The sequence below is a fragment of the Myotis nattereri genome, assembly GCF_964212035.1.
Source record: "Myotis nattereri genome assembly, chromosome: 14".
Lineage (NCBI taxonomy): Eukaryota > Metazoa > Chordata > Mammalia > Chiroptera > Vespertilionidae > Myotis > Myotis nattereri.
In genome coordinates, this window is record NC_138089.1 from 19,330,745 (window position 1) to 19,344,574 (window position 13,830).

Here is a 13,830-nt window from a genome sequence, read left to right on the forward strand (position 1 = left end):
GATTTAGGATAGGGCTGCAAGTTGGGGGAAATCTGATTAGCCTTAACTTTATGACAAGCACAGAGCTAAGTGAATCCCAGGGCTTTCAAGTTCCTGATCCCTGGGAGTTAAAGGCAGTGGTGTTTCAGAGCCGGTAAAAGCCACCTCGTCCCCCAGCACAGCTGTCATTTTATTGGCCTTGTAAAGTCTCCTGTTCACCGTGACAAATCCAAGACCATATACCTGTGAGGAGGAGATGTTTTAGATTACGGGATGCGCAGGAAGCAGACGGTGGGTTAGAGGGTGAAAGCTGAAGGCTGGGGTATTTGTTTATACCGAGCCCTCTCTGGAATGTGCAGAGTCATTGGGAAAAGCAAGTAAACGCTGCTCCAAAGAGCTGGCCAGGGTCTGATGAGATGCCTCGGCCTTTGGGCCTTTGAGGAGGGAGCTGATGCATCGAATAATTCCACGCACTTGAAAATTAAACTTGGGTTTTTAAAACGTGATATATTCCGTGGAGGTTTTTACTGAGGGAGGGCATTAGTGCCAAGCAGTACTACTACATCTAAAGGAACAATTATAACAAAGCCAACCCACGAAAGGGTGTGCATTTTGAAAGAGACACATTAGAGCGATACATCTGATATCATTGATCAACCAGGTGATTGCCCAGGGCTCAGGAATCCATGGCGTGGAGTCATCTTCCGGGTAAAAGGCAAACAGCCAGCTTAATCCCAATTTGCAGAGCTTCAAAGGTGAACAGTCATTTTGCAGGGCAATGAAGAGCTCAGGTTATCTATTTAATGACAAAGTCTGTGAAGTCAGTGAAATTTCTTTAATGAATTTGAGAACAATCCTTCAAAGAAACCTCCAATTGAAGCCCATAGAGAGGCCAGTGTCTTTGAACTGGAGAGATGAATTTACCCTGGATTAACCTGACCTTTCATAATCTGTTTATCAGGGACGGAGTTCTGAATTTTGAGAGAAGCACTATTGTGCTTTGGCAGTCGGACCTATCATTGATATATTACAGCACATAGCGAGGCTTTTAGCTTCCCGTAGCTCCATTCATTGGTAAGGACTCCCCAAAAAAGAGTCTGTTATACACATGAAATTTTTACATATATGTCCATGTTCTAATATTTGCACATGAGTCCATGTTCTAACAGTTTTACACATGAAATGCTTGCACATGTGTTCATGTTCTAATATGAATCCAGTGTTCTGACATTTTCTAATGGGTCCCGAGATGTGCCTTCAATTTGTTATTTCTCAGTGGGCACAAAACAAAACTTCAGTTTTGGTTTTATTTTTATCATACTTTCCACGGCACTTCCATAGCCCTAAACCTTGCATCTCCCCAATCCAGAATCCCGTGCCTTATACTGTGAGAGAAATAGAAAATCTGGAACTGATTATGAAATTATGAAGCAGGGAGATGCAGAAATGCACGGGGATCAGTGTACAGACGCATAAGCCCCGATACACACTAAGCCTGTGCGAAGGACACATTCTGCCTGCTGGGGTCATTTTGGGTTTGAACCCCTGCTTTTACATCTCAACATAATGCAATCTAGCGTTTGCTTTGTGTAGTGCTTGGGGAGCTTTTGGTGTTAACAGAATTCCTTTCTAAAGAAATTCCTTTGGATTCCTTCAGAATTTGTCCAGTTTCCAGGTTCCAATAGGAAAAACATGGACGAGATTTTAATAGAAAAATAGTGCTTCAGATTTTTCATTTGGCAAGCACCCTACTCTAGGGCTGCTCTTGTTTTATTAAGTGGAACAGGCCGGCTTAATAGAGGAGCTCTCGGCATTTGTACCCTGATTTGAGGGAAGAGAGAAGCCTGGGCCACCTGGGAAATACACCCTTTGGAATTTTGAGCCCATTTATAGTTTTACCATTCATTCTCAACTCATCGGACAATACGCTTAAACAATAATTGTATGTGCCAATAAATCAAGATCAAATCTTTTAATGTTTTTTGAGAAAGGAAAGCTGGGTCTTTCTTTCCATAAGTTATTTCAGTTGTGATTCTCTTCCAGTTGATCAAGAGTGTGGTGGTGGTGGTGGTGGTGGTGGTGGTGGTGGTGGTGGTAATGAGGATGGTGATGGTGGTGGTAATGAGGATGGTAATGGTGGTGGTGGTGGTGGTGGTGATGGTGGTGGTGATGAGATAGTTTATATTTTAGCTTTAGTGCTCTCATTGATTTTAAAGGAAACACATTTTTATTACTAAAAATTTCAAATACCACAATGTCTTTGCAGAATTCCACCATCTAGAAATACTGAGATTTGATGGGCTTATGTGTCTTCCTAGTCTTTTACCTATATCTAGGCTCTTTTAAAAAGTGATACCATATTATAAATGCCTTTAAAACTTGCTTTTTGAACTTAACATTGTATGTTGGACACTTTTCCACACTAATTGATATATACCCACAGAATCATTTTTGTAACTACAGAGCATAGCAGTTTTGTGTTACTTAACCAGTCCTTAATGATGAGCATTTAGTTCTTTTAAAATGTTTTCTGTTCGAATCCTGTGGCTGCTGGGGACTTACCTTTATGCACTTATCCTATAATTTCTTTAGAATAAATTCCCACAAAGGAAGTTGCACATTTCTACTGATAAATATTCTGAAGTAGCCCCAGAGCGGTTATGCCCACTCACCCCACGTTTATGTCTTGAATGGCACCATCTTGCTGTGCTACCCCCAGGTCTTTTGGTTTTGTTTTACTTTGCTTTTCCAGTTTAACTCCAATTGGTACAGAGTTCTCAGAACTGTTCTTCTGGGTGGTAGGGTGCAAAGCAACAAAAGCAACTAGAATGCTGACCCTGGAAGGCAGTTCAGGGAGGGAAAGATGGAAAATGTTCCTCAGAAGTGAACTCAATGCTCATCACCGTCAATGATCACATTCTGCTCCTCACCACCGGGACCCACATGACTTCTCTCTGCTTGGTACAGTCCCCCGACCTGAATTTTAGAGGTTTCTGGATGACTTGCTTTTCCCAGTTTCCTTGTGAGAACAGTGATCTTTATTGTCGGTGAAGATTTGTAGGCCGTGGTCAATAAACAGGAAATGGCGGGTGCTAGAAACGGGCAAGCGGCCCCACTCTCCCCGCTCCAGACCTCACAAACACGTGGAACAGGGTTCGGTTATTGGGTTGGCTTTTGCTGGCCATACGTTTTGAATCTGGGGCTTTTGGGCCATTGAGGGGTCTGAGGTTCGGGGCCCTTTTATCCTTTTATTGGCGAATTCACTGAAGTGTAGGCAGACAGAAAATGTTCAAGTGGCAGGCAGATAAACTTGTTAAATCCCTGGGAGTCTTTCCTTCCTTGCTCTGGGAGTTTATCATCTTGGTGGAGTTAAAAGGCAATTAGGCCTGCAGGTCTTTGCCGGCTTGTTTATTGGCGTTTTACACATGGGTGTTGAAGACACAGGGCTGTATTAAACATTCCAATCCCGCTGGCTGGAGGGGAACGAGACCTCAGCCCAACCCTGAGTCTCCTTGAGAGGGAGTCTTGCCAAAAAGCTGGAGGAAAATCGTTTAAATATAGTACCTGTGCCCCACGATGCTCATTGTTGGTGGAAAATTGCAGTCGGCCAGCTCCATGCTGTGTTACATTTCCTGGGAAATGGTTTTATGGAAGGGCTTTTGATGAAAAAGTTCATTCCTTTTGTAATTGTTCGCTGCCCCCGCGGTGTTAGTTAAGGCAGAGGCACACTGGAAATGTTTCTTGCCTCAAATCTCCAGGGCAATTCCATTCATGAGAAGGGCAGCCTGTCCATTTGAAATTGGCTGGGGGACAGATTTCCACTAAGCCCTGGCCCTTCTGGTTGCTAGTGTCCCAGGCAGGCTAGTCCTGGGCAGAGCTGGGGAGGAGGTGGGTCTTGGGTTTCTGCAACAGGGTCTTGGCTTTTCTCACCCCCCACCCCCATTCTTGGAGGCAGAGGTCTTTCACACTCGCGTGTTAGTGAAGTCATGTACCCCTCATCCCCACCCACCAGGAAATTTGTATTTCTTCTCGGAGACGCCTTGGGACTGCTGAGAAGGCCGCGGGCTCAGTGTGCCGCAGTGATTCCAAACACCAGTGCTTCCAAAGCCCGGCTCAGGGTTCAAACGATGGCTCAATGGTTAACTTTGTGGCTAATTGAAGGGGTTTTCCATCAGTAAAATAGGAACAATAGTCCTTGCCATGCTAGTTTGCTGAGAGCATCAATGAGATTGCGCATGGAAAGTGCTCAGCACAGTGCCTGTCACATAAGAACATCATAAATGGTAGCTGCTATTACTGTTATTGTGATTAAATATGCTTTTTTATCTAACACTCATATGCACTGCAATATAGAGATTTGTGTATATGTGTACACACACACACACACTTAGTTGACAACTATATTTTTTGACTAAACTTGTCATACCTTAAGTTATTTTTATTTCACCAACCTAGGGTGCTGCTGAAATACAAAAGCTTATCTGGGTCAATGAGAAAATCCTTGCTCAAGTCCAGATGGCCGGAGCGGGAGTCTGTCCGTTTCCACAGCTGCCTGTTGGGCTCCGCAGTCCACGCAGCCTTCCTAAGGGGCTGCTGCTTCCCTGGTCCTCCTTTCCCTGAGAGTGAGGCACCCGCCTTAATTGTCTCAACTAAAGAAAACACAATAGATAACTGCAGCTTTTATTCCCAATCTGACCTCCAGGTTCTGAAACTAATTTGCCATAGTGTCTGTGCGAGGACTTCCTCTAGCCCAGGAATGTGGTTCTGATTAAGGACATCCTATAAGACCCAGGAGGGTCGCCGGGGGAGGAAACCGGCCCCAGCCGCCAGTGAATTTCCATCCTCCAGTCAGATATATGATATTGAAGACCTGGAGGTATGGGGAGTTTATCATGAGGGAGACTGGGAAAGAGAATTAAAGCAAATGGCTGACAAATTGGCTGTCTTTTATGCAAAGTTGACAGGCTAGTGGGGCTCCTACCTGAAAGAGGATATGCAGAGCCCTCCGGCCAAATGGCTGGGCAGGCAGCAGGCTTTTTGAAGTCGGCCTGCATGCCACTCCTTGTAACAAGGCCTCTGCTGAACCGCCTCCTCCCGAATAAGTGAAGACTTAATTTTTACCTAAATTATCTTAGTTTCCACAACGGTGATCATTCATTCCTCTCCGTAGGGCATGCGATGTTAGGGTACGCTGCCTGTGCTATGGACAAACAGGGTGCCTGTGAGTTTTTCTCCCAGCACTCTTAGGGATTGAGTCATAAGTGCTAAACTTTGCTTTATTCTGTGGAGGCTAGACCTGTCCCTGGAGCCCGTCAGGCACCGCTCACCTTTGAGGGAGCCAGGAGGGGGCTGAGGGCACTAGAGGGCCTCATTTGCTCTCCCTGGATTCACCGGAGCTTTTCGGGGGGAGGGAAGATGACCGTGGTGTGCAGCGGGCAATGGAGTTTGGAGAGGCTTGGAGTTTCCTTACCAAATATCTAAGAATCTACTAATAGTTGTAACTCTAATATGATTTTCTTGTTAATCTCCGTCAAACCGTGAAATCTGATATGTTAGCCATGACTAAGCCATGAAATTTGTCAACTTTGTCTGTGACTTAACAAGCTCTGTTTAAAGAAGAAAAGTCTTAGCACAGAGTACTGGGCATTACTTCCCAGCGTCCTTTTCCCAGCATGCTTTTCCCAGCGTGTCACTACTATCTTATGACAACAAATAATAACAGCCTGTACACATTTCTTGTGCTGTTTCAAGGACCAAGGGTGGATAAGATAAAAAGACCAAACTTCAATAATGTATTTTCCTTTGAGGTGATAAATATGCACATGGTAGATCCGCTTAAAGTGGTAGATTATTTGTTTTTGAGAGAAAATAAATGAAGAAAACCTTGTCTTTTTAAAGGCATAGTGGCATAAATAATCTCTTCAGCATAGTAGAGTGGCTGTGAGTGTAGACATTAGGACTTGAAATCCCTTTTTGTCGTTGGCTAGCTGGGTGAGTTGTATAAATCACTTAACTTTTCTCCCTCAGTTTTCTCTTCTGAAAAATGGGCATAATATTCCTGGGAGCTACTTTGTAAGTGCTCCAAGGCACATAAAAGGTACGATTTCTAAAGCACAGAGCTGGGCATCCATGTCCTTTATCCATTTGGAGTACTATTGTAGTTGGTGTGTTATGATATAATGATATAAGAGATCATTGGGCATCTTTATTACCCAATAGGATATTAACTAAATTAAGTTCTTGGCATTGGAGAAAAACTATTATTTTGCCAAAGGAAAACTGGGCCGTGTTTGAGTTTTCCACATGAAGGAAGGGAGAGCAGCACAAAGAGGGAAAGACACGGTGCAGGACTGCGGAGAGGTAAGGACCAGGCTGTCCTTCATGCCGTCCCTGCCAAATAAATGCCTTTCCCCTTGGGCTCCAAGAAAGAGAATCCCCAGCTGTCTCCTGACCTCTGTTCTGTGGCGTCAGATAATCTGATGACTGAGAATCTTGACGACCAGATAGTCCAGTGGGTTTGAAACTGATTTTGATACAAAACCTCATGCAGTGTTCCAGGATCTGAAAGGGCCCTTCTCGGATCCCTGCCAGTTAGATCCGCGTGAGCGGCATAACCTGTGAAAACAGGCTTGGTTGATCTGTTCGTTTTACGGACGATGAACATTGATCTGTTCATTTTACGGATGATGAACCTCGAGCCGTGGTGTTCCGTGAGTTGCTACAGTTCTCACCCCTGATGTCTGAGTGTCCTTGCCTTACCCAGTTCCTGACTCCTCCCTTCCCACTCAGATGGAAGGGAAGAAAAGCAAGGCCTAAGATTCGGGATGGCTTTAATCAACTTGCCCAGGCCCTTGTGGAGTTCTTAGACCCTTCCAATGTCCAGAATCTTTGACACCCCCCCCCAAAAAAAAAAGTAAATTCTATGCAAAATGTTGAGAATGTGTATACATGCATTTTACTATGGAGAAAATTCTTAACTTTTTATCCTATTTTCTCAAAAGGGTTTGTGAACCTTCAAAGGGTTAAAACTGATTTCCTTATAATTTGTGCCCCTAAAGTTTTGATTGTGAGCTGCAAGGTTAACAAGTACATTCACTTTCTTAACCTTTCAAGGCAAATGCAGCACATAACCTAGTGAGGGCCGAGGCCCAGGCTTGCTGCACAACAGCAGTTGGGCCCAGAATTCTTCAGGTTGTTTCTGCAGCTTTAGTTCTCAACCTCAACTCTAACTGGAACTAGGTTCTAACCATCTTTGAACCCAGAAAGCTTAAAGTTGATACAATAACAAATGTCTACTTATAGTGCTCCAAAAAAAGTGCATTTATTTTTAGATACAAATATTGATTTACTTGCTTAATTTTGCTTTGGTCTTTGATTAGGGTTGCCAGATTTCACAAATAAAAATACAGCACACCTCGTTGGATTTGCATTTCAGATCAAGAACCAGTGATTTTTAGTACAGCTCTTGAGAAGGGGAAATGGATCAGCCCTTTCAACCATGGAAGTTTTATTGCAAAAATTAAGGGATATTTATTCTAAACAAGCACTGTACCAGAGGTGATAGACCTGTTCTAAAATTGGTTTGTGGTGATGGTTGGACAATTCTATCAATTTACTCAAGATTGGACTTTACCCGGAAAAATGGATGAACTTAATTATGTGTTAATTATAGTTAAGAAAATTGTTTTTAAAAAATTAAGGGATAGCTTTATAACAACGTTTGCTTACCTTCTTATTCTGAGTTGCAGACTAATTTGAGGATATGAGAAACACCATAAATCCACTCCTCGGAATAAAGCATGAAAGTGCCTAGATCAAATGATGCATAAACTTTCTAGATCTCCTGAAGCTCATCTCTAGATACCACCTCCTAGGGCACCCGGGTTCCAGCACTGTGACAATCCTCGGCTGGATCTTGGGAGGAAGGCCTACCCCTGCTACAGCAAGGAGTTGCTGCTCTTGGTGATCTTGATCAATCACCAGTTATGAGGGTGATCTGTGGTGACACCTGCTACCCTAACGAGACTGACTGCCTCTCTTACATTTCATGCTGAGAAGGACATGGGGAGGGCAGAACTTGTCTTAAGCTATATCTAGAGCCTTGGGTTATTTTGCTTGTTTTTTTTTTTTTTAGGAAATAATGGCACATGTCTGCTGAAGCAGACCCATGTTCCTGTCTTGACTAATGTCTTTGATACAAACAAAATAATTGATCTAGGCATTTTCATCCTTTATTCTGAGGAGTGGATTTATGGTGTTTATCATATCCTCAAATTAGTCTGCAACTCAGAATAAAAAAGTAAGTGGGTAGTGAGTAGACTCAGTCAGGAGGCAATTCCATCAAAACACACTGAACCTATCCTGTGGCGTTAGTGCTAGCTGGACTGGAAGGGGGCTACTCTTCTCTTTTATCGCCAGGTGAATAACCAGTAGAGTGGGGTGGGCTGTGGATGCTGAGCCATAGGAAGATGCCCTGAGAAACTCATTCTCTATGTACCAAGAGTTGAGGACTAGCTCCTCCAGGGTTACTTACTAAATTCTACAAAGAACAGCTCATTATTCAGCTTGTAAGAGTCCCTGTTGAGCTCTACAGAGCTTCCAGACGAATACTTCTATTTTTCTGTTATTGTTTGTTTTAAACATTACCTCTTCACCAAAACAAAAATTAATAAGCCTGAAATAACAATGGGAAGAGGGCCACGTCTCCTCAGAGACTCCTTTGTTCTTATTCTTTCTTCGTTTCAGACATAGTCACACCCTAGCAGCCAGATTGTACTGGTTGCAGGAGAGAAGTGAGAATGGTTGGAGAATGCAGGGCCAGAGGATGGGGCAGCCAGAACAGGGTGCTGGCTGGCTGGAGGGGGAGCTGCCTGGGAACAGAGGAAGCTGTGCTGGCCTAACTCTGATCATTTTAACATCCCTAATTCACATCTCCAACCCCAGGGCGTTGGAACTTCTGGTGAGGGAAATTGCTAGAACCCAAACATTTTCCAGTGAAGCCCCAACAAAGACCAGTCTTCACACACAAACCTACCTGATTCTTCGGACAGACTTGATCAGAAACCAGTACTGGGGGGTGTGCAGAAGTCTGTGCCTTGAAGCAGAGCCTCATCAGAGTCCCCTGGGGAGTTCCTGGGTGCTGCTTGGGAGAGGATATAACTAATTAGCTCACTGGAGAGGACAAACCAATTCAAAGGCCTTCCTGAAGGCTAGCCAATGCATATGCTAATTAAGTGAATTCGATCTTAACTTCTTAAAGGAAGGAATCCCTGTAAAGAAAGTAAATTCCTTTCCTTGAAGAAATTCTCTATAAATCCTTCAATTTTGCTTATTTTAAGTGCCTTTACCCACATTTGTCCAAATAAGTGAAGCTTTACCATTTTGGGCTTTTTCTCTGTGGAGTGAGTTTTAGGTCTTTGCTGGAGGGATCGTTTCTGTTTGACTCCAGCCTCTTCCACTTTTTTGGCTGAACCTGAATCCAGGAAACCCAGCAACAGTCTTAAGGTTTCATTGTCTTTCCTGTGGAAATGAGAATTCAAATGCCCACTTTGGAACTCTCTCCCTATCGATGCCTGTTCTTCATTTCTAACTTTCTCCTCCACCTCCTTTTCCACTGCCTGGTCTTTAGGTAAAAGTATTTCTATTGGTACAGATTCCCTCCCTCCCCCCCGCCCCCCCACCCCCCCGCCACCCACCCTGGTCCTTAAGGGGTCACTATGTCTTACGTGGCTTCAGAGACCCCATAGAAGGCAGTGCTGCCATAGTGGAAGCTCCTGTTCCTTCAGCGCTCCTCCGTGGGTACCCCACATGCTCCTGTAAAGTTCTAGTGAGGGTGTGGTTCCCTTGCTCCTCACACTTTGAGTAGAAGACACCACAGAACTACACGGGCTTATATTTTCAAAGATGCTGCGAGGCAAATCCAATACAGACCTCAAACGTTCTATTAAAGCCGTGCGTCTCAACCAGGGGTGATCTGGGCCAGAATCCTAGACATTTGACCAATGTGGGAGACATTTCTGGTTGTCCCAACTCGGGGAGAGGGGTGCTACTGGCCTCTGGTGTGTAGGGGCCAGAGGACTCTACTGCACATCCTATAAGGCAGTTCCAAGGACCAACTTCAGTAGAGCCAAGGTTGCAAATCCTGCCTTAGAGGAATTCTTTTCTTCTTTTTCCTCAAGACCTGGGAATAAAGCAAGAAAGTGCTCCATTTTGATGAGTACACACGCCCTGGTGTCTTACATCCCATATGGACCCGGGAATTGGAGAGGAGAAGAGTGCCATGGAGCAGGGCAAAGTGCAAGGCCGATGCAGGCCTTCGCCGCACCAACAGCTGTCTCAGCTCCAAGGAGAGACAACTTTGACCAAAGAGAGGACCCAAACATTACAAGGATGTTTAGTTTGTGATAAAAATCATTTTGCAGATTAAAGTGCTTCCTCTTGCCCATAAAATGGTATGTTCTTTAAATAACTCAGAAATAAGAGGCATGTGACTATGTGGTGAGCAGGAGGCAGGACCCAGAGCCTGGTCAATTAATTCCATCCCTGTAATGGAGCTATAGGTGGTGGTGCTCTCTATGCCTAAATGCTGCTTGCTGCTGTCCACACGAAGGGATTCAGGTAGTTTCCCGGAACCAGTTTCTCCCTGCGTCTCTTGGCTCCATTCTCCCTCACTCTCTGGCTGCTCAACCAGCCCCCTGAGGAGGAGGGAGACTCTTTCCCAGGATTCTCAGCAAAGTCACAGTGTCTCTCATTGGTGTTGATTGGGTCAGTTGCTCATCCCTGACCAATGGCCAGGGGGATGCTAGGAACTGACTGGCTGAGGCTGAGGTGACACCCCTGAGTCTCTTGTGACCCATGTGTGCTGGAAGTGGGGCAGATGTGTTGCCTTAAAGAAAAATTGGGGCCCTAGCGGGTTTGGTTCCGTGGATAGAGTGTCAGCCTGCGGGCTGAGGCGTCCCAGGTTCGATTCTAGCCAAGGGCACATGCCTGGGTTGCAGGCTCCATCCCCAGTAGGGGACGTGCAGGAGGCAGCCAATCAATGATTCTCTCTCATCATTGATGTTTCTATCTCTCTTTCCCTCTCCCTTCCTCTCTGAATAAAGAAATATATTTTTTTAAAAAGAAGAAGAAGAAAAATTGGGGTGAGATCATCAGAATAGGAAAAATGGATGCTCAGGACAATAAACACATACCCCACAGACACCCCACACACATTACCCCCCCCCACACACACACACACACACACTCCTTGCTGTTAAGAAGTTTTGGATTCTGCAGTGGAAGACTCAAGCCCTTGCCCTGACTTTGTCCTTAGTGCCTGGCTTTGCCGCTAACTGGTTGCATAGTTTGAGATAACCCCACAGCTCTCTCCCTGCCTGCTTTTTATAACTTGCATCGTGGAAGTAGTAATGCTATTAGGGTGATTCTGAAAATCAAGTGCACACAAGTAGTTGTTTTATTTTTTTTTTAATTTTTTAATATATTTTATTGATTTTTCACAGAGAGGAAGGGAGAGAGATAGAGAGTTAGAAACATCAATGAGAGAGAAACATCGATCAGCTGCCTCCTGCACATCTCCCACTGGGGATGTGCCCGCAACCCAGGTACATGCCCTTGACCGGAATCGAACCTGGGACCTTTCAGTCCGCAGGCCAACGCTCTATCCACTGAGCCAAACCGGTTTCGGCGAGTAGTTGTTTTAGATGCCAATGAATTCAGTTCAGCTTCTAGAATCCAGAAGAATCTAGACCAGCTACAACCCACCCAGCTGGTCCATGGCTGTCACTTCGGAAGCCGGTGTCTAAATTTATCCCAATCCTCATTGTTGCAGGTCAGTGAGGGAAATCTTCTGAGGTCAATGAGTGAGGTAATTGGCTTGCTGTGGATCTTGAAAAAATCTCTGTTAAATGACATAATTGGTTTTAATTATATAATTATGGCACTTAAAGTGTGGGGGTGAAAGGTTACTATTATATTTAGAAGTGGGATCCCCAAATGAAGCCAGGGTGTTTGAGCCAGTCTTTCTTCGAGTTTCTCTTTTTATTTTTTCAGAGGGAAGTCAGAGTAGGCTGGCCTTGGCCCTGGCCATTTTGGGATGATTATCCGACATGAGGTAGTGCTGGGACTGCTCACAGCATCACAGGGACCTTTGTAAAGAGACGGGAAAGGGCTTCCGTAAAGACCTCATTGTGATCTGAAGTTAATGAGCAGTGGGAACTCAACTGTCAGCAATTGAATCTGATTGGGCAGGGTAATTATATGATTGCCTCTGGTGTTTGCACATGCACGGGGATATTTTTATTGGAAAAAACCTAATTGCTTACTTACTTAGTGGAGGGAAAACCTAAACAAATTTGTGTTGTCATCGGTTAAAAAAGACATCCTCTCTTTGTCTGAAAAATAGCTGCGTGCTCTGCTTTTTAGAAGTGAGGGTTTTGTTTTTCTCTGTGTTTGCAGAACTTGAATGAAATGATAATATGACAATGTAAAGGGACGCTACTTTGGACTGCATTTTGGTAAAATGACCGCGTACTTATCGCCATGTCTTAAACCACCCCCTTCCATGGTCTCTTTCATGCAAAGGCAGCTAGAACCCCGGGCAACACTCAGGCTACTGGGACTTGCACAGGTTTTTGTTTATTTTGCTGTGTCCTCCTGCATGGAGGCCCCTGGCAAGATTGGCTTCATCAGCTTTCTGGGTTTCCTTCTTGCTCCCCCTGCGATTTCCTTGGAGGAAAAGGAAGGGCAAAGTGAGAGCCGAAGGGAAGAAGCCGAAGTGCAGTCCAGGGTCTTGCTCCGACTGCCCGGAATGAGGTTGGCAGGTCACTCACCCGCCATGCTGGTGTGCAGAAAGCAGATGGCTGGGTCCATTGTGCAGTGCTCAACTCCGCATTGTGGTTGCTTTTCTATCTTCTTACAGAACAAACTATTTTCCAATTTCTTTCCTTTCCTGAGATCCCAACCTGAAGAGGTCGAAACGCGACTGGATTGTGGGGATTGGAGGAGCAGCCTGTGATGAGAGCTGCAGACCCCAGACCTGGTGCTCTGGTTGGGTGGAGGGTTACAGGCTGGAGAATGGCTGAGAACAAAGGGCTTTCAGCCCCTCACACCAGCCACGTTTTCTCATCTCAGATTCTTGCACGTTCTCAGACTCTTGGACACACCCCAGACTTGTCTGGCTAACTAAATGGGTCCTCTGGGTTCCGTATCAAATGTCACTTCTTCCAGGAAGCCTTCCATGATCACTGACCAGCAGTCTGAGTTGGCTGCCCTTGCTTTATGCTCCCTCTAAGTTCCTTTGTCCTTTAATTGCTTGTCTCCTTGTTCAAAACGGCCCATGAGCTCTATGAGGACTGGGCTTGTGTTTATATCTGTCACTCCTGTATCCCCGGAGCCTGGCACAGTGCTTGGTGAGTGTGTTTGGAATGACTGAATTAGGAGAGGCATGGTCGCTGGGTGTCGTAGGGCATCGTGGTGTGTGCTGCGTGGGCTTCCGTACCCTTGCTGTTAATACCGCTCTCTTGTTGCTTATAATTTTCATTGCCCCAGATGATCCAGCTCTGTTGGAGGCACGGAGGCACAGTCAAATCTCATGCTGTACATTGATCACCTGTCCAACCTTTGCCTAGAGTGGGAGCCCCCAGTTCCTTCAAGAGATCCACCTTTACCTGTCCTAAAGAAGAAGAGGAGGGAGCCAGCGGGAGGAGCCGTGGCGGTGTAACGCCAGAGCAGGTCCAGTGTTTACTTGTACCCTTTTGGAGGTGGGTAACTGCAAATGCCATGGGGAGCGGGCTTTCCGAGAGAATCTGCCTCTGACCTTGCATTCGGGGCTCGCACGCGCTTCAGTTTTTC

General features: G+C 45.2%; 1 protein-coding gene across 1 annotated transcript in view; it reads left to right on the forward strand.

Annotated features, from left to right (window-relative positions):
- Positions 1 to 13,830, forward strand: part of ERC2 (ELKS/RAB6-interacting/CAST family member 2) — an 871,001-nt gene that overhangs the window by 761,382 nt on the left and 95,789 nt on the right. Inside the window, exon 19 of the mRNA XM_081105973.1 lies at positions 13,528 to 13,710. Within this exon, the coding sequence (XP_080962099.1) occupies positions 13,528 to 13,584 (57 nt within the window). The 3' untranslated portion in view covers positions 13,585 to 13,710. The remainder of the gene's footprint in view (positions 1 to 13,527; positions 13,711 to 13,830) is intronic.